This window comes from Homalodisca vitripennis, chromosome 3 (assembly GCF_021130785.1).
Source record: "Homalodisca vitripennis isolate AUS2020 chromosome 3, UT_GWSS_2.1, whole genome shotgun sequence".
Lineage (NCBI taxonomy): Eukaryota > Metazoa > Arthropoda > Insecta > Hemiptera > Cicadellidae > Homalodisca > Homalodisca vitripennis.
The window spans coordinates 54,797,047-54,822,376 of NC_060209.1; the positions used below are offsets into that span (position 1 = coordinate 54,797,047).

Here is a 25,330-nt window from a genome sequence, read left to right on the forward strand (position 1 = left end):
TCATAATTGATGCAGAATGAAACAATTCTGTACTCGTATACTTCGTATATAGAGATGTGTCAGTCCTTTCCAATTTACTACTACTGATGTACCTGCAATGAACCTGCTGCTACTACTGATGTAAACCTATAACATAAATAAATCGAGGCAAACTATCTTAAACTTAGTGATAGCATTACAGTTATACTTTGAAACATTATTTAATTGGTTTTATGCAGTTCACCAATCAAATTTCATACATACTCACAGTTTTATGAATAACGATCTTTAACAATTTTGCAGCAAGAGTAGTAGCTATGACTTGTTTGGGGTGGATTACAAAACATACCTTAAATTCAACTAAATTTCCTAAAATAAATAATTTACAAAACTAAATCTGTCAAAGTTCTAGAAACAGCAGGAACTGTAACTAGGACAGCAGAATGTTGCCAAAGATGTGTATTATCTACCTGCAGTATATCCATGACAGAGATGTCCTGCTTGCCAGGAGGCAGGTCTGCGGTCTTGTCCCTCAGAGCCTGTATCTGGCCATCTGTCTTGCCGAGGGCTATTAGGTGGTTCCTCAGGGCACTCAGCTGTTCCAGTGTTCCTTCTTCGCCAGACGAGTCCACTGCCTCCAGGCTCTACAGACATAATTATCATTTTGTGAGGTGAAACTAAAAACCATCCTAGAGAGATGGCATATGTTTTTACTAGGAAGTTATAAAGTTCAGTGTTGTAATTTATGATCACAATTTTTTCACACAATTTGGGAAAAGGCAAAAATTACCCTGTCACATTTCAGCTGGTGAAAGATTTTATTTGGTAGGTATGTCTGTGGATATTATTATTATAAAGAGTGTGTTTTTATGTTTCAGAGCTATCACAAAAGTCAGTCAAAAATAAACATTAAACAATACAATAAGTTTAAAAAAATGTGTGTTTTGTAAATTCAAAATAGCCCAATACATTGAAAATAGATTAATTAACTTTATTTAATTACTTTTACATTATCTGTTGACAGTATATCAGCATATCAAATCACTGAAGAAGAACACTAACCGATTAATAGTAAAGTTTCAAGTGACATTCAAAAAATATTTTATTTTTGCTGTGTAAGCAAATGTACGCCTTCAACTGGTAGACAAGTGCACCTCATCATATGTTTACAGTTAATTTTGAACGTCTTATATTTCCATATTTTGATGAATCATAGTCAAGATAAACATACATAATGGTACATTTTTGTAAACTGCAATAATTACCCTTTCGGTGCAAATAATATTTAGATAAAAAAATGTCCTCAGACATTTTAGCATATATTTTCTAGTTTCATAAAAAACAATAATATTAATGTTTGCAACCTCATAAAAATATTTTTTGTATGCAAATCCAATAACCTTTATGTTTTATTTTTCTTTATGCTTGCATTAAAAAATATATTTAGGAAAACCCAAATTATTATAGTTTTATTAAAATAGACTATAATAAAAAATTACATTTTTGTGATTTTTATTTTATTTATACTTTTTATGGCAAATATGTTATAAAAGTTTTATATTTAAATACAATATATTTTTTTAATTTTCATTGTTTGTTAAAATTTAAATTTCTTATAAGAGCAATCATGTTTCTTGAATGGCTGTAGCTTTAAAATAGATATACATTTATTTTTGCGAAATCTCTAAAATCAATCTGTAGTTTTGAAAAAAAATTATTACAGTCCTACAGTTATTACAGTGTTAAGTCGGTTTATCTTATACAACTGACGTAACAGTTGAAATTTTGTTCAACTTGATAATTTTCAACTGACGTAACAGTTGAAATTTTGTTCAACTTGATAATTTTTAACGTATTGCTCAATTGTATATTATATTTTAAGATTTATATATGTTTTTGTACTGTAAAAATAAGGTTATAATTTTAATAACAAATTTAAATTGTTACGTTTTATGTATTAATATTAATTTTAACAATATTTTTCAGGAATGTTTGCAGCTGAAACAGGGCTAAGGGTTTCTGAAAGAATCAATTTAACCCTAAAATATTAAGTTTACAGAATACTTTTTTAATGAAAAGGTGCATAATAGTATGATTGTTGTTTTTGGGAAATTCTGAAAATGACCAAAAACGCTAAAGTAAACTTTACAGTTACTCATTACTTCAAAATTGGATTTCAAAGATGAGTGGCATACAGTAGTTAACATTTTAATATAGATTACATGATTTACGATGTGATCCAATTAAAGGTTGGAGGATATCAACTATAATCTAGTGGTGTGCTTAAATAGGTTTATAATAGGTTTAACAAACAAGGTAAGAAATTAGTGAAATGGAATTGTGGTTATGAATTTTAGCGTAGAGAGCATTATCAAGTTTAGTTTGTGGCGGGTACTCTGCTCCATTTCCGGTGGCTCAGAGTCACGACTTCCGGCCCCGCTAACTAGTTCTGCAATGCGCCACCAGGCGTGCTAAGTGCCACACGTCAAATCCTCTATGCGAACCGCTAATGTTAAGTGCCGTACCGAGTAAACAAGTAAACATTATCTATGTAACTAATAAGACTATTCTGGCACGCAGTGATAACAACAGGACTTCAGGTTCCGCTAACTAGTTTTGCAGAGCGCCACCAGGCGTGCTAAGTGCCACACGTCAAATCCTCTATGCGAACCGCTAATGTTAAGTGCCGTACCGAGTAAACAAGTAAACATTATCTATGTAACTAATAAGACTATTCTGGCACGTAGTGATAACAACAGGACTTCAGGTTCCGCTAACTAGTTTTGCAGAGCGCCACCAGGCGTGCTAAGTGCCACACGTCAAATCCTCTATGCGAACCGCTAATGCCGTATCGCCAAATAGCCTGTAAGCTTTTGAGAAGTATAAGGGTCGTAGGTATAGGTTCATATTATATCCCGCTGCTTCAAATCAAAGGTCTAACATGGCGAAGACTCGTATTTATAATGACATATTTCACTCGATTCCTTGTGAAGGGCTGGCCTATACAATGCACGATGGAAATGATGCGAGAAAATATGCGTCAACTGAGTTACCGTGTTCGTGCATACTGGTGGGGAAATGCTTTGTGAAAAAAGTAGCATTTATCAAATTTTTGTGTGCTAAGAGAAGATTTATGAACATAGAGTGAATTTGAGAGGGAAATTGCAAATCACAGTTCCTATTACAATGTTGTTTCTATCGATAGAGATTAATAGTTCAGTGGCCGCTAATAATAACACCAATTTGATTTTATTCTAAGTAAGTAGAATCATATTAACTGTACGGATTATAGAAGTCTCACCTATGTTTAATTTCAACATTTTCTTAAAATTTACCTACAACTATTTGCGTAACAGTTCAGTGAGAAATTACTTTTTGTTTTATATTGATTAACTGTTTTTATAATAATAATTACGAAACGTGTTTGCTACAAACAATTGCACTTAATATCTTCGATTTTCAAATAATTCCGTTTCGTTCTCTCATTTAAAGGTATTCTTATTGTTACACTGTTATTTTGTAGAGTCGATATTACTCTGTGTATTGTTTTAAGAATTAAAATTTACTTGTTTCATGTTCTAAATATTCAAGATTCAACCCTTAACTGTGGTTTTCACTTACGTTTTAAATGTTGAAGGGAGGAGCTTGAAATTAATTAAAAAAAAGGACCACAGATAAATTTAACAGGATATAATTGTTGTTGTTAGTTTTTAGAATATATTATACCGTTTGTCTTAGATATTTCGGGCTTATTTCGCATAATTGTTTTGTTAATACTAATTAAATTCTATCTGTACAACTCATTCCTTACAAATTGCGTATTCTTTGTTTCACAATTTGTATTACTAACATTTCTATTCAACCGAATTCTAAATTAATTGAACGTCGCATGTACCAATCCGAATGGCGTTTTTATAACTGAAATGTGCACAGCACATAAAACAGAATTACCAAATATTAAACCGATAATATGAGTATAAACTATTTTGCCACGAAAACAGACATGCGGCATGCGGCGCTACACTGGAATGTACTTATGTCTTTTCCATATTAAGAGTGTAAATTTCTCGCCGGTTGTCATAGATTAGACTTCCAAAGAGGTAGAAAAAATGAACTGCTAAGACAACATAGTGACATCTAGAGGTTAAACCGAATATTTATTTTGTGCTTTCACATAAAAATACGCAACAGATCAACTCCTGAATGTGTTCATTTAGTAATGTCTCGTACTTTAGATCGATTGTTAACATTTGGTAAACGGTTACATTATTGTATAATTTTATGTTCTACTTAAAAATACAAGAGTTGGACATTTTTGTACTCTAATAATTACACTGAAATTAAAAGTTAAATCACGTCAAAATAATAGGTCACACTACGTGCGAAATACATGGACTGGCAGTTCGGTGGACTAACATAACAGCAGGCCCTATCAAGCACTGACTCAAGATCGTGTAATCACTATAATAACAGAACTAATACGGATTAAAAGAACAAAGCACCCATATTGTGATTGTTGTTTCTTTGCGGTTCACTGCTTTAATTAAAACTACCATCGAGAAAAGGAAACACGTGTTTATATAAAGTTCTATCGACTTTCTAAAAACTTTCGCCCCAGTTTTGTCGGCAGACAGGATGAAGTTTGGATTAAGACCGTCCCGGGAAGGACTGAGGACCGAGGATGGAGAGAGGTGAGTAGACAGACTCGCACGCGAGGAGGTGACAACTATTCGGTCACGTGCCACACAACCACTAGCGGCAGCGGCAGATTGTCGTGTGGCGAGTCGCTCTTGACACCTCCCTCTCTCCACTGTCACGACACGACAACCCTCCCCCTCCCCCCAGTCACTCTTGCACTGATTTAGACATGTCTTGATTGGTCGTGCCCGCGGTCATGTTTTGATGTTCCTGGTTGATTGTCTTAATCACGAACACTTTAGATATCCGTGCAACCGGCCACGCCACGATTGGGCAAGAGCTTCGGAAGTCGTAAACCTGTCAGGTATTCTTTGGAGCACAATACTCTCAACATCTTCAATAGCACGTAGCTTCGCGCTACGTGTTGCCATTTATGTGCAACTCATACTGTCCTCATTGCAAACCACTGTACAGAATTTCGAATTGGGAATGAATGAAGTACTTGTTCCGGTTACTGAAACGCATCTAACTGTGTACTTCCAGTTACATTATTTCTGTAATTACGTCCAATAACAGTTTATAACAAGTATATACCGAACTCCGGCACTATCTATTAAAACAATACAGGATTTTTTCCGTTGCCACCGTTCAGTGAAAGAAAAAAAATCAGTAACACTACGTTTCGAGACCTGCAATCAGATCTCTTCTTCAGGTAAATAACTAACCTAATACATAATTAAACTAGGTTAAAACAAACAAATCATACCAAAGCGTTGTGACACGCCTGTCAGGAATCACAACCACCATGTTGTGTGTCAACTTCACTAACTCTAAAACATGCACTTAATAAAAACTATACACAACACTAATCATTAAAACTGCACTACAGAATACAGGTCACAATACGTCTGCATTCGTCTAGCAACCACCTACAACTGACCAGAGGCCAATAGCAAAGGGCAATCGTCACGGCAGAAACAATGCAAGCAGCAAATGTCCGGAAAGTCCTGTTTCCTTCACAATCCTTCCATCGTAAAAAATAAACTTCAAATAAAGAAAACTATACAGTTTACACATACGTAAGAAGTGTTTGAGCCAACACAAGATTGTTTCACGGTGGTCCAAAATGACTAGTAATAAAATTGAATTGTGCGAACTCCAAAATCTGTTCACTTAAAGGAAATTGTAACAGTTTTAGAATTGAGCAATTAAAATATTGAACTATAACCAAAAAACAATTACAGCGAGAAACGGTATGGATATTGTTTGTGAACCTTTGTAACGGGCATATTAAAGATAGCAAAACATTCAGCTTCAAATTTAAGGGCACTCCCAAAGAAAAAATCTTCTTTATATTATGCTCATAATGGGAGGAGGTGAGTGCTTAGGGGCAGTAGGTTACTACGATTTCAATAATTGTAGTTTTGAAATGAATCCATTTATTGTAACTCATGTCCCTCAAATTAATATATTGTAAATATAAAACTGTAAAACTTGATTAACTTATTTAACGAACCTTTTATGATAAATTAAAATATAATTTTACAAAGTGTTGTTGGTATTATTGTATGGGATGTAAAATTTTTTTTTTTTATTAATGTAGTTTGTAAATTAATATTTAACTTTGTAAATTTTATTGATATTATGTTGTTTTGTGTGTTGTGGAGTATTAAAATTTGAAAAATTAACCCCGGAATTCGTTAAAACATGTTTATCTGTAACTTATTTGGAATTATGAAAGAATTTTAAAATTTCACAAAAGGAAGGTTAATCACTGGTTACGATATTCATTAAACATATAACAATAAATATCGAACTTGATGTTTATATTTTCGATGACGTCACGCGGCGCCCGTGCGGACCGAGCCAGGGCAGAGGAAGCGCTCGACAAGACAGCGGTTAACAACCGACCCTGGGTTGCGGTACTTTTCAAATTAAAAGTTGCCCCAATACTTGGGGTGGGGGATAATTGACCCAGAAAGCTGCAAGTTGAAGCGAGTTAACACGAGAGGTACAGTCAGCACCAGTGTTACGAGACCTACCCTAGAGTGAATCAATTTCCAGGGAGTGACTGTACGTTCATTCATTTACCGCCAGGCCACCATCAATGATCCGCGCACACTGGACAGTTTATTAGAGTGGAATGGGTTTTTACCAAAGGTGGGCCCTGATATCGATAAATAAGAAAATCACCATTCACACTCATGATTCTCACACGTTTCCTAAAATTGTACAAGCCTTAATATTTGTATTTCAGAGAATACACGATTTAGACTATAGCGTTGTAAGCATGCGGTTCATAAGGATCATACATCCGGAAGAGAGACGTCATACCTGTATACAGAGGCGTGAATGAATTTACCACACACTCATTCATGTCTACGTAGAAATGAGGTTTAGTGCAAAATTAAAAGTGTACAGATGAACTCTTTCTTGAATATCTTGCTCAGATCTCATAGTGTGTTTAAATAATAACACAACCCGGTGAGATAGGGACGGCATTGCAACGCAAGAGTGCGCTGAAATCAGATCTTGTTACTGACTTTAAGGACTGGCTTTTTACACTATATCTTTACTTTTTACTGTATGCATAAGCATGTGTTCATATCAAGGACGTAGCCAGCGAGGAAGTCCAAGGGATCCGGACTCTTCCCAAATTTTAAATGTTTTCAATTACTTTTTTAGTAAACGATTATTATTATTTTAATAATTCAGTATTACTGACATGCACTGCTGAAAGATCGTTCTCAACAAAGAAACAGGTCTAGAACTTTTTAAGGAAACAAAGTGAAACAACTTTGAGTTTTCCTCACAACAACAATGTTAAACATCATGCACTCTTACATCCTTATTTTTTATCGTAGCGTTACGGGATATGTTGTTTAGTATGTTCTTTCAAAAGTGTATACTTTTTGAATATTTAAACAAAAAAGTAGAAATCGTTTTCAGATTTCTCCCTGACTAATTTATTAAAATATCTAAAAAAAAAACGCGTTTGGATGTGTATTAATTAGGTTTTTAAAAATAAACATCTCCCGTAATTCCACGTCTAAAATGAATCGTTAAAGTGCATAAGGTTTAATATTGTTACTATGGGACTAAAATCAAAGCAATTATATTTTAATTTGAAAAAATAAAACCAAAGTAGAGAGCATGACTTAATTACACTAAATAAGTTTAATGAAAAACGCTCCAAAACCAATCTGAAAATGTTTAACCTCCCGGGTTCAGTCTGACCTAATAACACAGTTATAAGTGTTCGCGGCCGGGCCCGAGCGAACGATTAAATCCAATCAAAGTTGGTAAGAAGTTAAGTTGTGATAATGAATGGTTGTTGTAAGTCGACCTTGGACGCAGAACACTCGCCGAACTTCGCTTCGCTAGGTAATGACGTGTACACTGAACAATAATGGCGCCAATTCACCACAGCGCGGGAACTTGCATGTGGCTCCGCCGCTCCGGAGGGCGCTTATTTCGCTTCCGCGAATTAGTTTTAATAGGCAGCAAATAACTAGAAGTAAGTTTTTGCTGTTTCACCCATTAAAAAGTCGGCTCGCGCATTGGAAGAGTTTGTTAAACACTAAAACTACATTTACGTGAGTAACATTATTTTCGTTTAAACGTAGCTAAATGTTTTATCATTCTGTGTCACTCAGATGCTTCTATACATTTGAATTGATGATTTTTTAAATCTGTAAGTAGAAATAACATATTGTGTTGATGAGTTTGGAAATCGAACTCAACATTTTATGGTTTGGTGCGCCCTGAACTGTCGAGGGGAGAGAAGTTCCACAAGTTTGTCAACAGCCATATATTACACAAACCTTTATAGTAGTTTAAATTAACATAAATGAAAAAGACAGTGTTGTAGATAACTCCAAACTTAGAAAGCAAGAAAAGGAAAACGCAGTACTAAAATATAAGAAGCCAGGTGTTACATCAATGTTTTTATTCCCTACTGCACACCAGGCAGTAGTAGCTGATAGAGCGTACACATACACTGTTCAGCTGGAGCACGAATAAACACAAAGTTTGAACACATTTTTAATGATAGAAAGAGATTTGGGAGAACGCAGAGTTTGGCATGGATGGTTTCAAAAGAAGAGAAATACGATTATAAGTGTTGCCAGAGTGGGTTTAATCAGTGGGCTGACTAAAGATAAAGTTAGGAATGAAGAACAAGAATATTGCAGAAATAGTTTTGAAAACTACTGTAAATTGAAAAGTTCTGTAGAAGAAACAATAATAAAATAAGAGCAATGCTAATTTTTATCAACGCTGTTAAAGTGATCAACAGTTACTACACGTAAATAAGGGTTTAATAAAACTATATCGCTAAATTTTTTTAAGAAAAATGCTGATGGTCACTACTGACCTTCTGCACGGTGGTAAGGAAGCTTTTGGCCTGTTGGAGATCCTCCGTGCAGAGCTGTTGGTGCTGCACCTTGTCCTCGGCCGCCTCCACCAGTGCTGACAAGGACTCGCGCACATCCTCCAGCTTGTGTCCCAGGGCAGCCACCTCAGGTCCCAGCAGAGAGTCTGCGTCCAGGCCCACGTCTGCGGCTATCTGCGCAACCAGGGCATGCAGATCTGCCAACCGCTGCTGCTGCTCGGCCAGCCGCTCCTCGCACACCTGTGGGCACACCGATATCGTAAGATTTCAATACGAAATAAAAGCAAATACAGAAAAATGCCAACTTACGCAGATTGGCAAGTTTGCTTTGTGCATCCAAAATTCTCTGCGCTTCGTTTTAAAACCCTGCATGTTACATATAAGTTATATGGTTATTTTAAACATGGAAAAAGTTATTTACTAGCATTACTGTCACAAATTAAGAAATGATTTCTTATTTCAAAGCAAAATACGGCATAGGCGTTCAGATATATTGTCAACCATTTCGAGAAAAGGTATTCCGAAGTCCAAATACAGCTAATGATAGTACATAAAGTGGATGTTTCATTGTGCCTTCTTTGCACTGCGTAAATTCTTAGAAAAACTCGTCCTAAAACTGTAACTAATTTTTTTTATAACAACCCCACTTTCATATTTTCCGATGACATTGCGAAAATAAAACGTACATAAAGAGGCATACAACAAAAATATTCAGGAACATGCTGTGAGAATTTCTCATGGCCTTTTTAAACTCGTTCGTCACAGTGATCAAACAGCTTTTTCTTTGATCTGTTCAATCACGACGCTGGTCTTGCTTTGTAAAATTCTCAATACAATGCGTTGATGTTTTACGGCAGTATTGCTTATTTTGTTATTCAATCCTAAACTTTTTTATTCTAACCAGTTATTACTTAATTATTTTATTGTATTATTAATTGGATACTAATAGTAGCCATAGGTGAAACATACTTGTATTATTGAATTTAATTATAATAATTTATATTGGTATTACAAATTATGTTTGAAAATAAGAAAACACAAACACATACACATATAGTATCTTTATAATTGAAACTACGTTAAAGTAAAACGACAAAACACTACAATAAACAATCCCCACTAATCACCAATTATATTACATGCTTCATTTTATTATTATCATTTCATTTAATTTCATATCATTTCGCCCTTTTTCTCGCTATATCCATAAAATATTACAAATATAATATTGGGCATGTTTTCTAGAATATCCTGTTATCCTTTCGAAATCACAATTATTTAAACCGTATATCTTTTCTGGAAAGAGAAAATTAAATCAATGTTTTAACAATCCAGCAGGAAATAGTACGTATAAAAAAGACTGAAGATACAAGGATAAAGTACATTATATGTATGAAATATAACTGAAGAAAATTACGTGTTTTAATATTTAAATTGCAATTTCTGTCAAATTTGAATTAAAAATTGTATTTTTTAAAGTTACAATTAGTTTTAAAAGTTTTAATTTTATACATATAAATAATGTTATAAGTTCATAATCTTATCATCAGCAGTTTTCCCTGAGCTTCTTTACAAAATTGCCTAAAATAATTAATTTAAATGTCCCCATTTCATCATGGAGTAATGAGTTTCCCGCTTTTCCCGATCCTCAGTCCGCTATTTTAAAATGCTACAGCTCTGAAATAATAACAACATTAATCGGCCAAAACTACACCACCTTAATGCTCAGTTTAAAAGTTTGAGTTTACTTTAGGATCATTGACAATTCCACCAAGTATTGGGAGTTTATAATTAGAAACATTCATATAAAACGCTCACGCGATTATACTTACATATTATTTATTCACTAACCAATATTGCATTTACAAATATAATATTATTGACGTTAGTTGTTCGGTAAAATACGACAGTAAAATTCATACATGACATATTTGTGTACTGGAATACATGTTCATTCCAAGGTGAATGTTACATTATCAAATCCAAGAAACCACATTCTATGTGGAATATTCTCCTTACTGTCTGGTTCATTATCATGCAAGAACACACATTGTGCATTAACGAGAAAGGCAACTTTAAAAACACGAGTTTTGTTGGAAAAAATTTAAACTTTGGTGTTTTAAACACAGTTTGAAATGAACCATTGTGCCTTTAAAAAATAAATGTTCAACTTTTAACAAGTACAAGTTTCTATGTTACAATCCGGCAATACCAACTTCAAGTTTCTGACAACGTTTACAACAAGCACGAGAATATCAGGAAATAAATCAATAACACCTTATCGATCTGGGGCATGACAGATGGATTATGTAATCAACCGACGGATCAGCTGCTTTAGTGGCATGATTCGGTGAACCGAAAAATTCCGCGCCTTGCCACACCATGACTTGACCTCTCTACTATCAACTGATAACAGCACAACTACAAGCAAGATAATGAATGTTCTAACCGAGAGAAGACGTTAAAATCTTTCTCGCTTTTTTGAAGTTAACGGTTATAAGTAAACGGGACTATATAATTCTTTAAAATATGTGCTTAATAATTCAGTTGCCTCTCAATCTGCCGAAATGAAGACAGGTCAAGGATAGATCAAAATTAATCACAATCATCAATTGATCGGTAAGTTTATATTCAAGATGCTGATGGTTATTATATACTCATATAGCGAAAATTATTTTCACTATTAAGCACGTATTCTCTTCCCAATAATTTATTTATTCTTATTTATTTATTCTTCCAACGGAATTACACCACTTGTACATGTAACAAGTTAAAAAGAGTTAAAATAATGGGAGATTTACTGACAAACGTCTGCCATCGTCCGTAACAAAGAGTGGGATACGCTCAAATAAGAACAAACGAAACAGAACAATGAGTTACGTAGATACCGAACGTTTCTTACAATTACATGTTCGCTATGATATGCAACATTAAACAAAGCATTCGCGATGATTAAAATTAACACAAGCACTATATAAAGTATGCAAACCAGAAAAATTCATAGTCAATGGGCTGGGATATGGACGCAACAGGGAAATGTTGGTTTGATCCAAAATCAACATTTAAACTGAAATTACGAACAATTTAACCAAACAGGTAAAGCGTTTGTTGAAATACGAAACTATAAGACAAGTTTGCATTTTATTTTGAAATAAAATATTTATAGTAGGATCTTACATCCGGTGACTTAACACAGTGTGTACAGTGTCCAATTCGCCCAGTATTTCGAAAATAAATAATGAGTACAGGGTTGAAAATTGATGTAGTTTCATAAAGTGAAATTTGACAAAAGCAAAATGTTCGTAATTTGGCTAATTTTAAGAATTTAGGACTCATGTTACGAAACTACTACTACTATTACTAAATCTGAGATAAATTTATATGTACTGAAAAGTTTTACTTCATAATGGTGCTGTAGTCTCGTATATTCAACCCAATTTAAAGTGTTATTTTACTAAATTACAGAGTAAGGATTTTCAAGTAACATTAATAGGCAACTGATCCTCAAGAGACAATAAAGGTCTAACAGTGAATTTAATTATTTTATAACTAGCCATTTATTACACTATTAACTGTAGAATGCTGAAACATTAAATTCGATCAATTATAATTGTAAGGATTAAAAATAGTGATTAAAAAAATGTCAAAGATACATATGTTGGCTTTATGAAATTTGTACAACAATTATTCACAACGCATTTGATTTATAAACAGTCAAGGACCTAAAATTAAAACCAAGAAAGTGCAATTTAGGAGTTTTTATTCCAAGAGAATTTGAAGTCGCTGACCAAACAGGTAAAAATGGCACGAGCAAGAAAATCGAGTTAAATTTAACTTGTTAAGTAAATAGTGCAATTAAAATCACTATCAACTGAACAAATGACCCACCCAAACAGTTTTAATTGCAATTACTATAGGAACGCGATTATCTTAAATTGACGGAACCAGGCCTAATACGGATTATCGAAATTTCGGATAATGCGAAACACTATAAAAATCTCATCAGCGGCATAACGCTCGCACGCACAGCCACAGTCGGTGTTCACTATTTATAGCGTTCGACTGTAATCAATTCCTAACGGACAGTAAGCTAATATCAGAATAGTATGTACAGCTTACGGATAACCGCATCCCGGATAACCACGTCACTATTGTGTGTGATAAGATGTATGAACTGAAGTTGCACAAGATTGGAAATTCACGTTTCTCTTCAACCAGAGGTTGATACTTGCTGATAGTCTGTCAGGTCAATATAACCCAAAAGTACAAAGAAATTTAAACAGTTTTGAAGGAGTCCACGTAGCGCTGTACAGGAACGCCTAGACGGAAAATAATATAATTAAGAACGGAAATTTACTATCGCTTAAGTTTTCCTGTTTACGTGGAAACATCATAACAGGCCCAGTATAACAAGTTATGGCTGAATATGGCAACTCACAGCGGGGCCACAATAACTCAAGATTTTCATTGTATTTACAACATTTTTCGATCGTAAAACAGGTAATAGCAACAAGGGATCACCGGCCGCATACAATAAAGAATGGAAATTACTAAAACTATCTTTCGTCAACTCTCTTCTAGTAATCTCTAGAAAACATCCTGTTTATCTTAATTAAATCCAGTTTCACAAATGAAACCGAAGTCGATTAAAATCCAACATCTGTTTGAAATCGTTCCAACTCCAGTCGCTATTTGTGTAGTCCTGGAAATATCCGCACGTGCCGTTCCACCTACGCCGCGGTTGTTCTGGAGTTGGAAACGTGGACTGGACTGAACAATACTAGGTACTCGTTAATTTTGCAATTCCGGACGACTGCTATTTTAAACGAGTACGCAGGTTACATTTCTGGGATTGAGTATCTAAATACACTAATATATGTATATAAATCAATTGCGTTCTACATTTTAAAAACAACGATGACAAAGGTATGGTCTCTGAGGAACATAGGACTAATGTAACTAACGGTTATGTCTGAGTCTCTATATAATGAAACAATGGCGAGTGACAGAAGACATCCGTTGACACAATGTTTGCTTTCATCTTCTTGGCATAACATGAGTCATCCAACTTTACAATGATATCCGCTCGACGTTTCTATAAAGACAGCAATTAGGTATGTATGGTCTCTGAGGAACATAGGACTATGTAACTAACGGTTATGTCTGAGTCTCTATGGTAATGAAACAATGGCGAGTGACAGAAGACATCCGTTGACACAATGTTTGCTTTCATCTTCTTGGCATAAGATGAGGCATCCAACTTCACATCAATATCCGTTCGACATTTATTAAAGGCAACGATTAGGTATAATATGGTCTCTGAGGGACATAGGACTAATGTGACTAACAATGTGTCCGGATCCCTACTGAACCAAACAACGATTAAGTAACATACGACATCCGTTGACACAATATCTGCTCATTATCTCCTTGGAATAAGATGAGTCATCCAAACTTCACAGTAATATCCGTTCGACGTTTTAATAAAGTCAACGGTGGGGGAGAGCTATGGCCTCTGAGGGGCACAGGACTAATGTGACTAACAATTGCGCCGGGATCTCTTTATTTAGAGAAACAATGATGAGCGACAGAAGACTTCCTTCCGTTGACACATTGTTTACTGATACGTCTTGTTAGTCGACGGTTCATGCTAAATTGACGATCCATGTCCTATGTATGCAATACGTGAATTATGTGAACCGCTTTAATAATTATATATTTACTAGCGGGCCCGGCGCGCTTTGCTGCGCATTTCAATAATTTTTTGCAAAAGTTGCCCGCGGCTTCGCACGCAATTTCCCGTTGAAAACAGTACACTATATTCACTTATTCTTTTTCTATCACATTCTAAACATTGCTGAGATAATTGATAGTCGTTCCATCGTGAGCCTCTTGGGCGTATTATGAAGGTATGTACCATATTCCTGCCTCTATCTAGCTGTTACCCACGGCTTCGCACGCAAATCTTAAGAACCGAAGTCCTTATATTACTTAGTAAATTTTTTTTTTTACTATAATAAATTTTAGATTAAATTAGTTATATCTCCGATGCCACGATTGAGCTTGCTTTGTTGTCTCGATCGAGAGAATATGTACACACGGAGTTTTGAGAACCATACTTCTGTCAAAAAAAACAACTAAGGTTGATTTTATAACATTCTTTATATTTGTAGCCAACGTAAGATAGTAATTATGATATCTGCATTACTCTTCTGATCAAGCATGAGCATGGTTTATATTAAATAAATATTGCAGTTAAAGGTGAATTTTTACGTCAAATTTGAATTGTATTATCTGGATAGTAAAGTCTATGTTTAACAGTGATTGCAAAAACAGTTTAAACAAAATTTGTCGTTTCTCTTAAGCTTACTCTATGCTTTAAAACTATAAGTGTAATATATGTTTACAAAGAACAGCTGATTAAAAATTTGAAAAGACGTTAACATATGTTTGCTGCAATGCATTTCTTATGGGTATTTCTGTAACCAGTGGGGCGGAATCCTGAATCGGGAAAGGGATGGGCATAGCTTATAAACCTTCTCCGTGGAAAAATACATATACGTACAAATTTTCATCATGATCGGTCCAATAGTTCACGATTCCATAAATGACAAACATACAAACATTCATTTTTATATATATAGATTATATTAATCTTTTAATCTCAAACTGATCATCTATTTTATGTAAACATAAGAAAAACTTAACAAACAATCCTTACCGATTAATATATCGATTTTTTTATAGAATAATGTAATTGAAGCATTTTAGAGAGGTGATGTATTTGGAAACGACATAATACATTATGTTAATTGCATGCTCGTATACCGTACACGCTTAATTTGTTACTCAAAATCTGCTGAAAAATATAAAATATGCGGTGTGTTTTATTTTGCTTTCAAGCTTTTCAGTTTAAAATCAGACAAGATAGTTTAAATTTTAACCACGCATTTAATGTACAAACAATAAGTTACCTGTTATTATTGCTAACCTCAGCGAAATATCACCAAAGCTTTCCATCACTTGTCCATAACCAAAGAAAAGGGAATGAGGAAATGATGGAACAACAGTCGGTCAGTTATGGGAGCGATAACTAAACCGGCTTCCACACAAACAGGATAATGGTGTGAAAACTGCATGTCCAGAATAGAGATGACTCAAGCGTGAAGTTGTGCCATAACTACGTACAATAAACAGCTGACACAGCAAACTTACAATTTCTATATCGATATTGCTTAACACAATATCAGGGAGACAACAATCGATTTGACAGTCGTCCATATATTTCAATGATCTTCCTAAGTTTGAATGAGCGATGTACGGTACGGGAAGTCTGTGTATACTCATACGCAAGCCGCCGCTATTCTTGGTCTGACCTTTACCTCTACTCGACATTTATCCACCCCCAAACCTTACAACTGCAGTATGGCACTACTCTGTTCTGACACGAGCAGCCATCTCACAGAACCGCTTATACCTTATTCGCATCATTAAGTTATCAGAACACCTGAGAAACATATTTCTTTTTACAAGTGACATGGTGTTAACTTGATATGCTGAATCCAGTCACGAGTTTTCAAACGGTTCTCAGCAAGAACGTAGCCAGGAAAAACATTTGGGGGGGGGTCCAGACAACTGATATTTTCCCGTAGTGGACAGAGAGTAAGGCGCTATTTTGTTCCTTAAAAGTTCTTGACCCGTTTCGTTGCCGAGAACGATTTCATAGCAGTAAATATTAGCAATACTGAGTTATCTAAATAATAAGAATCGTTAACTAAAAAAGTTATTGAAAACATTGGGGAGGGGGTCCGGACCCCTTGGACTCCCTAGCTGGCTACGTCCTTGGTTCTTAGTGACATCTGACCTACACCAGAACTACTTCCAATCTTTACTTTTACTTTAAGTCACTGCTGGACTACAAAAACCACCCCACACGGCCACAAGTGGTAAAATTCCTGCATATGCGTTGACGGTTGGCAGATGGAGATGGAGGCTGTTGCCTTTGCTCTTGTATAAACCCTAAATTACCGCAACCGTGAACGGTAAGCATAACGTAATCGGATAACGTACATTTTACGTAACATATATTTTATCACTCCAAGCGTGTTATCTATTAACGTTATGTTATCTGTTTATGTAATAAAAATAACTATTAAGGATCCGACAGGACCTTCTTAAAATCGTATTGTTGTCTGTCCGCCTGTGCGCTAAATACTGACAGAACAGTCTGTCAGAAACTTTAAACAATGAATACAAACCTTATTCATATAATACAAACCAATATAAGGTTTGTATTCATTGCTTTAAATCTGGTACACAGGTCCCTCTACGTCCAAGGAAGAAGGCTACTAATATTGTTGTAAAAAGGTAGTTTGTCCGTTTGTGCGACAACCTTTCCTTTACATTCTGTCAGGTTCATTGATTGTACCGATTTATTTTAGTTGAAAGCAATAGTAATAACCTGTATACACTTTTACATAAAATATTGAGTTCTATGAGTATTTTCAACGAATACCAAACCTCGTACACATGTACGGCTATTGAGTTTTGTTATTCACAAAGTGTACAGTTCCGGAACAGTATTTAATGAACATTTTCTCCATTACAAATGTGTGTTGTAATGAAAATTCAAATGAGTTCTCTGCTAATCTGCTAATTTGGCTTGAATCAACATGCGTTTATCTATGTACTTAGACTACACGTAACCGTCTGTATTAGCAGCATGTACAGGTTTATACGACTTAAACATGCCGTTCTTGAAACACAATTATCCAAGAAGATTTTTCTTTCGTAACCATGGAATTACGAGATCATCATTCACGTGACCACCAAAGCACTTTGGATACCTCCTTGGAAGTTTGTATTGATTTTCAAACATGCATATGTTATATTATGATTTTAAAACGACATTTTATCTTGTACGTTTACAGGTGCACGTAAAATAACTTTTAAAGTCTGTTCGCGCACTTGAGAGGTGCATAACTCTTGGATGATAGAAAAAAGAATTTCTGTTGACACGTTCAGGGAGAGAATGAGGACAAGTGTTGTGACATCGGTGATGAGTCGGCTTTACCGTAAAACAACACAGATAATAGTAGAACACACAACCACGGGACAGACTGCGAAGGCCGAGCGCAGTGGCTTACTGTAGTTAGATGCAAAAACGTGAAGGCCTACTCTTGTTTGATTGATAGGCGGTCGTGGTATAGTTAAATGTTATCAATCATTCCTCATTAAAACTAATCGCTGCGATAGGCACGTCACTGTGAGCGCGATTTGAAAAAGTCGGTTGGGCGAGGAGAAAATTTGGCGGTTTGAACGTGTGCAAATAGCTCGCTTTAATAACAATAAAATTAACAAATTAATTCGTACTTAAATGTTACAAAATAAATTGCGTACAAACGTTAAAATCAATATGCCCATTAATGTAATTTTTTTGTCAAAACAGTATTCATGCGATATGTCTGCAGTGATAACTTTCTATCTGATTTATTATACATTAAAAACTATAGTTTAATTTATTGTGATTATCAAAGGGTGTATAACAAGCACTTACCCAAGTGGGTAAACACATATTGGTGTCGAAGGATAGTAGGATTTAGTACATTTGCCATCGTTGTAAGTTACAAAAATAGAACACTGCCTTTCAAGGATTGGAATCTATCCTCTTCTTCAGTTATCAAACACCCCTAAAGATATAAGAATAAACATGCACAGAAAACCAAGGACCAAACTGTATAGCGATGAACTCGCCGAAGTCTAATTTCACAACAGAACTAACTAGCTGTAGAAAAAAAACAACCATTTTAGTCACATTTGTGTGTATGTTTAACGTTATATCCTAAGGATGTTTGGAACCTGAAGAAGAATATAGATTCCAATCCTCGAAACGTCGTGTTCTAATTTTATTAAATAAGGATGCCACATGTCCGACATCCTTTTATTCTTTGAAACCAACAATTATAGTTAATAGGAAACTTGAAAAAGAGAATTATTGGTTTCGTTAAACCAAACATGAGATGACTGTGAGTCTGTTATCGTTAATATAATATTTGTTTTATGCGTTTTACCTATAATACACATTAAAGTTTGGTGTCTTCATGTGCAGTTAGTTCATCGTAAATTCTTGGAATTATTATCAATGCACTAAACATAGTAATTCAAAGAAAGTGATCATCACGTCACATTTCAAGTTATAGTGCTTAAGAAACGTACACAACCGCTTTTTATTCTAGTTATTATGTTTGTAGTTTGTACATTATGGAACGCCACGTATTCAGAAGGCTATATGACAAATACACTAGGTCTTTTAAATAAATTAAATTAACATTAGTAATCTATAAATTAATATTGTACACTGTTATAAATCAGTTCAGTAAATAAGACAAAGAATTAACATAAAGGGAGTGAAACAAGCCCTGAACGATAAGACATAACAATGACACCGGAACGGAACATTTCATACCGTACGTAATCCGAAACGAAATGTTAATTTGATGGCTGTTATAGTAGTAATTTACGTCCATACGTTATAGTTAACGCTCTTTGATTGTATCAGCATGAAACTTTCATACACCACGTTAATATCGCTTCAAGAAAATCACTCTACTTTGAAGTCAGATGCTTTACAACAAGATGTGGACCAACCGAACGACTCCGCGGCTGGGGACGATCAATGCATTGCGTCAGTGCGATAGCCGAGGCAACTCCCTCATTACAACACCACTTACGCCCGAAAACGCTGCCTTAGCTACTCGTGTAGCCACAGAACCCTTACGACAAGATGTGGACCGACCGAACAACTCTGCTGCTGGGGACGATCAATGCATTGCGTCAGTGCGATAGCCGAGGCAACTCCCTCATTACAACACCACTTACGCCCGAAAATGCTGCCTTAGCTACTCGTGTAGACACAGAACCCTTACGACAAGATGTGGACCGACCGAACATCTCTGCTGCTGGGGACGATCAATGAATTGCGTCAGTGCTGCGATAGCCGAGGCAACTCCCTCATTACAAACACCACTTACGGCCGAAAATGCTGCCTTAGCTACTCGTGTAGACACAGAACCCTTACGACAAGATGTGGACCAACCGAACGACTCCGCTGCTGGGGACGATCAATGCATTGCGTCAGTGCGATAGCCGAGGCAACTCCCTCATTACAACACCACTTACGGCCGAAAATGCTGCCTTAGCTACTCGTGTAGATACAGAACCCTTACGACAAGATGTGGACCAACCGAACGACTCTGCTGCTGGGGACGATCAATGCATTGCGTCAGTGCGATAGCCGAGGCAACTCCCTCATTACAACACCACTTACGGCCGAAAATGCTGCCTTAGCTACTCGTGTAGACACAGAACCCTTACGACAAGATGTGGACCGACCGAACATCTCTGCTGCTGGGGACGATCAATGAATTGCGTCAGTGCTGCGATAGCCGAGGCAACTCCCTCATTACAACACCACTTACGGCCGAAAATGCTGCCTTAGCTACTCGTGTAGACACAGAACCCTTACGACAAGATGTGGACCAACCGAACGACTCCGCTGCTGGGGACGATCAATGCATTGCGTCAGTGCGATAGCCGAGGCAACTCCCTCATTACAACACCACTTACGGCCGAAAATGCTGCCTTAGCTACTCGTGTAGATACAGAACCCTTACGACAAGATGTGGACCAACCGAACGACTCCGCTGCTGGGGACGATCAATGCATTGCGTCAGTGCGATAGCCGAGGCAACTCCCTCATTACAACACCACTTACGGCCGAAAATGCTGCCTTAGCTACTCGTGTAGACACAGAACCCTTACGACAAGTTGTGGACCAACCGAACGACTCCGCTGCTGGGGACGATCAATGCATTGCGTCAGTGATGCGATAGCCGAGGCAACTCCCTCATTACAACACCACTTACGGCCGAAAATGCTGCCTTAGCTACTCGTGTAGACACAGAACCCTTACAACAAGATGTGGACCGACCGAACAACTCTGCTGCTGGGGACGATCAATGAATTGCGTCAGTGATGCTATAGCCGAGGCAACTCCCTCATTACATCACCACTTACGGCCGAAAACGCTGCCTTAGCTTCTTGTGTACACACAGAACCCCAGCATATCCACTTAGACACATGCCATATACCAGTACGTCATACGTTAGTGTATTGATACACTCCTACAATCAGTGATTTATACATTAAACCAACCGATACTTTATACCATATCAGAGCCAAAAACACAATATAACAAATTAAAAGCAATACAGCTCTGAACATAAACAGAGCAAAACCGTAATAACAAACATTGAAAACAACAAACACAAGTGCTCCAGGGACCACTGTTCCCAGAACCTGCTTTGTATTACACGACCCGTTTATTTTTTTTGTGGGTACACGATCTGAGTTGTACGAGGAACAATGAATCATTTTATGAAATTCACGACCGGTTTCTATATCACTGAATGTTATTGTAATTGGGTAACAGTGAGGTTATTGTTATAGCCGTTATTCTGGTATGATTACTATAAAGCAATACAGCTATATGAAGTTTTGAGAAATTATTCCTAAAATAATTTAAATTACTTTTACATTTAAATAAGGGGACGCTTGTACTAATCCAAACAGCTCATACAATGTCCCGTTTAAAGATATACATGAATTGTAAGTTTTAAGAAATAAGAATGATTTAGATATTGTATAAACTGTTGAGCGTTACAACACTATTGACAACGCGTGTGATGAGAAATTATCTTTTCTCCTGACTGTGCATGAAACCATTTAATTTACTTCACTTATTCCATTTGTCATTGATACAAATAGCGTTTAACAACCTTTATACTAGAATAAAGTACAAATATCTCTTGTTATTTAAAAAATGACATTCTCTAAAACTTGTTTTGTTAGTTTTAAAAGAAACGTTAAAATTCTGAACTCGTTAACAACATAAACACATATCTTTGTAACTCTAAAAAAAACCTTGACATATTTGTGACGTGAATAAATAGATTTTCCTTGTCAAAATTTCTTTAGATTTATTTCTAGATACTAACAAAACTAGAAACTAAATAAAATTGCGTTATGGGCTTCAAACATAATTATTTCACTAAAATTTAAACTGTGTGCATACTTTAAGGTATGCTTGGCTCGTTCAAGTACAGTTGAATTTATTTATGTGAAGTTCCACTAACGTCGCACACCGATGAGCCATCTTTGACACTTAGCAGTTGCACTAATGTTGTTTCACTTCATATTAATACAATGTATCATACTACAACTAACAATCCTATTAAAACACGATGTACATAGGTCGGTCGTTAAGGTGTACTCTTGAATAAAAGAAAATCAAACTAAACTGTAATACATTAACAATATTGTGAGCTGTGCGTGTCCACTTGCCGTGTCTCGGCGATACCTTTATTAGAATTAGGGAAATCAACAATTAATTGTTTACTTGAATCGAATAGAACTCTTATGTTGAATTTGTTGACCACAACTTTATATTAACGTTGTGTTTCATATTTCTTTCCAGATTAAAACAGATACAAAACAACAGACTTATTGACACTCCGACACAAAACGAGAGCTTGGGTGTCCTATCTAATCTGAAGGAGACTTCCTAACACATGTACATCCTTTAGATAAGCACCGATAATAACCTCGATTAAGTACCGATGCCATAAATAGAACATGGCGTAAAATTTTACACTACTACATAGGACGTGACTTTGTTCAACACATCGTCTTCAAATTTTGGTTTAAGGTAATGGAACAATTTAATTTTTTTTAATTGGTAGTCGCTGATTAATTGGTTACGGATTTACATCTTTTACCAGCTTAAAGTTAAGATTGAAAAATATATTTGTATATAAAAATGTAGCTAACTGTTCATCCCTTTGTTTACACCTTATGAGGAAAATAAATTAATTGAAAAAGTTAAACGAATTAGGTTAAACGCTTTTTCATGGGACCAGACATTAGTACAGTCGGTAAAACATTCAGTGTTTAGCAGCAGCCAGGTTGCAGTCGATAAAAACCCAGTAAACTGGCCGGTAATGGGACAGTTTCCCCTGCCGGACGTACAGAGATTTACCGGTTAACATATTGTTCTTTTGCAATATATTCGACTAAAAAAAAAAACGTAAATTAAAGTTTTCTTAAGCAAAGATAGGGTTAGGTATAACCCACAAATAAACACCACGGTAGCTGCCTGATTTGGGTTCTTTTCAAACATTTAGATACAGAAATAAATATTAAAACATATATATTCTTGTACGATCTCACCCCTACTTTGGCGCGGCTGTTGATTATCTAACTAACTGTCACTATATTTATTTTAAAAACATCTTTCTAAGAGTTGGACAACACATTTAATGAAGACTTTAATTCACAGTAAAAACTAATTCAAAGTGCAAAATTTGATTTTTTTATGAATAACGTTTTTATACAATACGTTAAAGTAAAAGAGTAGATTATAACTGTTTGTAAAGCTGAGAACCATAATTAACCGGATAATAATATTTCACTTAAACGCTGATAATTAAATAAAAAATTAACAAAATTAATATTCCATTGAATACAGCAAAAATTATTTTTAACAAACCTGATTCTATATTTATTTTTCCCCGAGTCGAATTGGATTCCTGGCAGAATATTCAGCTTTGAAGAATTTGTATCCAGGTCAAGACACAACACAGCCACAAATAACACGCGCACAATAGAAGACACTCGCCAAACTAAGAACACAACGCGAGATGACGCGGGATAGAGCGTAACGCAGCACTCGCCAACACTGACTGACTGTATGACGGAGCGTAGCGCTGGCTCAAGCGTCTCCCACCTCCCGCTAGCCGCTAGCCGCAGCCGCTCCGTACTTTGGACTCTAACCCTCGTCCTCTGGGCAAACATCCCTTCACCAGTAGACCATTAGCAGGACAAGATTGCGAATTATGGGCGTCCAGGAAACGTAAATAAGTGAAGTGGAATGGTCACAGAAGAGATTACAGCCACAATAGAAATATACTTGTTAGTTTAAACATTTGGGGGAAATGTCACAACCCTATTTATTTCAAAAGAAAGGATTACTCATTTCCTTGAAATATATTTGGCGCATCAAACTAAGAATTTCATTTTGCGAACTAAGAGAAGGACAATAAGTGATGTAGTATAATATAAAATGCTGCCTTAGCTTCTTGTGTAGAAACAGAATCCTTACGACAAAATGTGGAACAACTGAATTACTCCACAGTTATGGACGATCAATGAATTGCGTCAGTGATGTTACGGCCGAAAATGCTGCCTTAGCTTCTTGTGTAGACAAAGAACCCTTATGACAAGATGTGGACCAACTGAACTACTCCGCTGCTGGGGACGATCAATGAATTGCGTCAGTGCTGCGATAGCCGAGGCAACTCCCTCATTACAACATCATTTACGGCCGAAAATGGTTGCCTTAGCTTCTTGTGTATACACAGAACCCTTACGACAAGATGTGGACCAACTAAACTACTCCGCTGCTGGGGACGATCAATGGATTGCGTCAGTGCTGCGATAGCCGAGGCAACTCCCTCATTACAACATCATTTACGGCCGAAAATGGTGCCTTAGCTTCTTGTGTGTATACACAGAACCCACACGACAAGATGTGGACCAACTAAACTACTCCGCTGCTGGGGACGATCAATGAATTGCGTCAGTGCTGCGATAGCCGAGGCAACTCCCTCATTACAACATCACTTACGGCCGAAAATGGTGCCTTAGCTTCTTGTGTATACACAGAACCCTTACGACAAGATGTGGACCAACTAAACTACTCCGCTGCTGGGGACGATCAATGGATTGCGTCAGTGCTGCGATAGCCGAGGCAACTCCCTCATTACAACATCATTTACGGCCGAAAATGGTGCCTTAGCTTCTTGTGTATACACAGAACCCACACGACAAGATGTGGACCAACTAAACTACTCCGCTGCTGGGGACGATCAATGAATTGCGTCAGTGCTGCGATAGCCGAGGCAACTCCCTCATTACAACATCACTTACGGCCGAAAATGGTGCCTTAGCTTCTTGTGTATACACAGAACCCTTACGACAAGATGTGGACCAACTAAACTACTCCGCTGCTGGGGACGATCAATGGATTGCGTCAGTGCTGCGATAGCCGAGGCAGCTCCCTCATTACAACATCATTTACGGCCGAAAATGGTGCCTTAGCTTCTTGTGTATACACAGAACCCTTACGACAAGATGTGGACCAACTAAACTACTCCGCTGCTGGGGACGATCAATGAATTGCGTCAGTGCTGCGATAGCCGAGGC

General features: G+C 36.3%; 1 protein-coding gene across 1 annotated transcript in view; it reads right to left on the reverse strand.

Annotated features, from left to right (window-relative positions):
• Nucleotides 1–25,330, reverse strand: part of LOC124358202 (nesprin-1-like) — a 363,429-nt gene that overhangs the window by 26,789 nt on the left and 311,310 nt on the right. Inside the window, exons 135-136 of the mRNA XM_046810494.1 lie at nt 8,993–9,250; nt 450–623 (exon numbers count right to left, since the gene is read on the reverse strand). Coding sequence (XP_046666450.1) covers nt 450–623; nt 8,993–9,250 — 432 coding nt within the window. The remainder of the gene's footprint in view (nt 1–449; nt 624–8,992; nt 9,251–25,330) is intronic.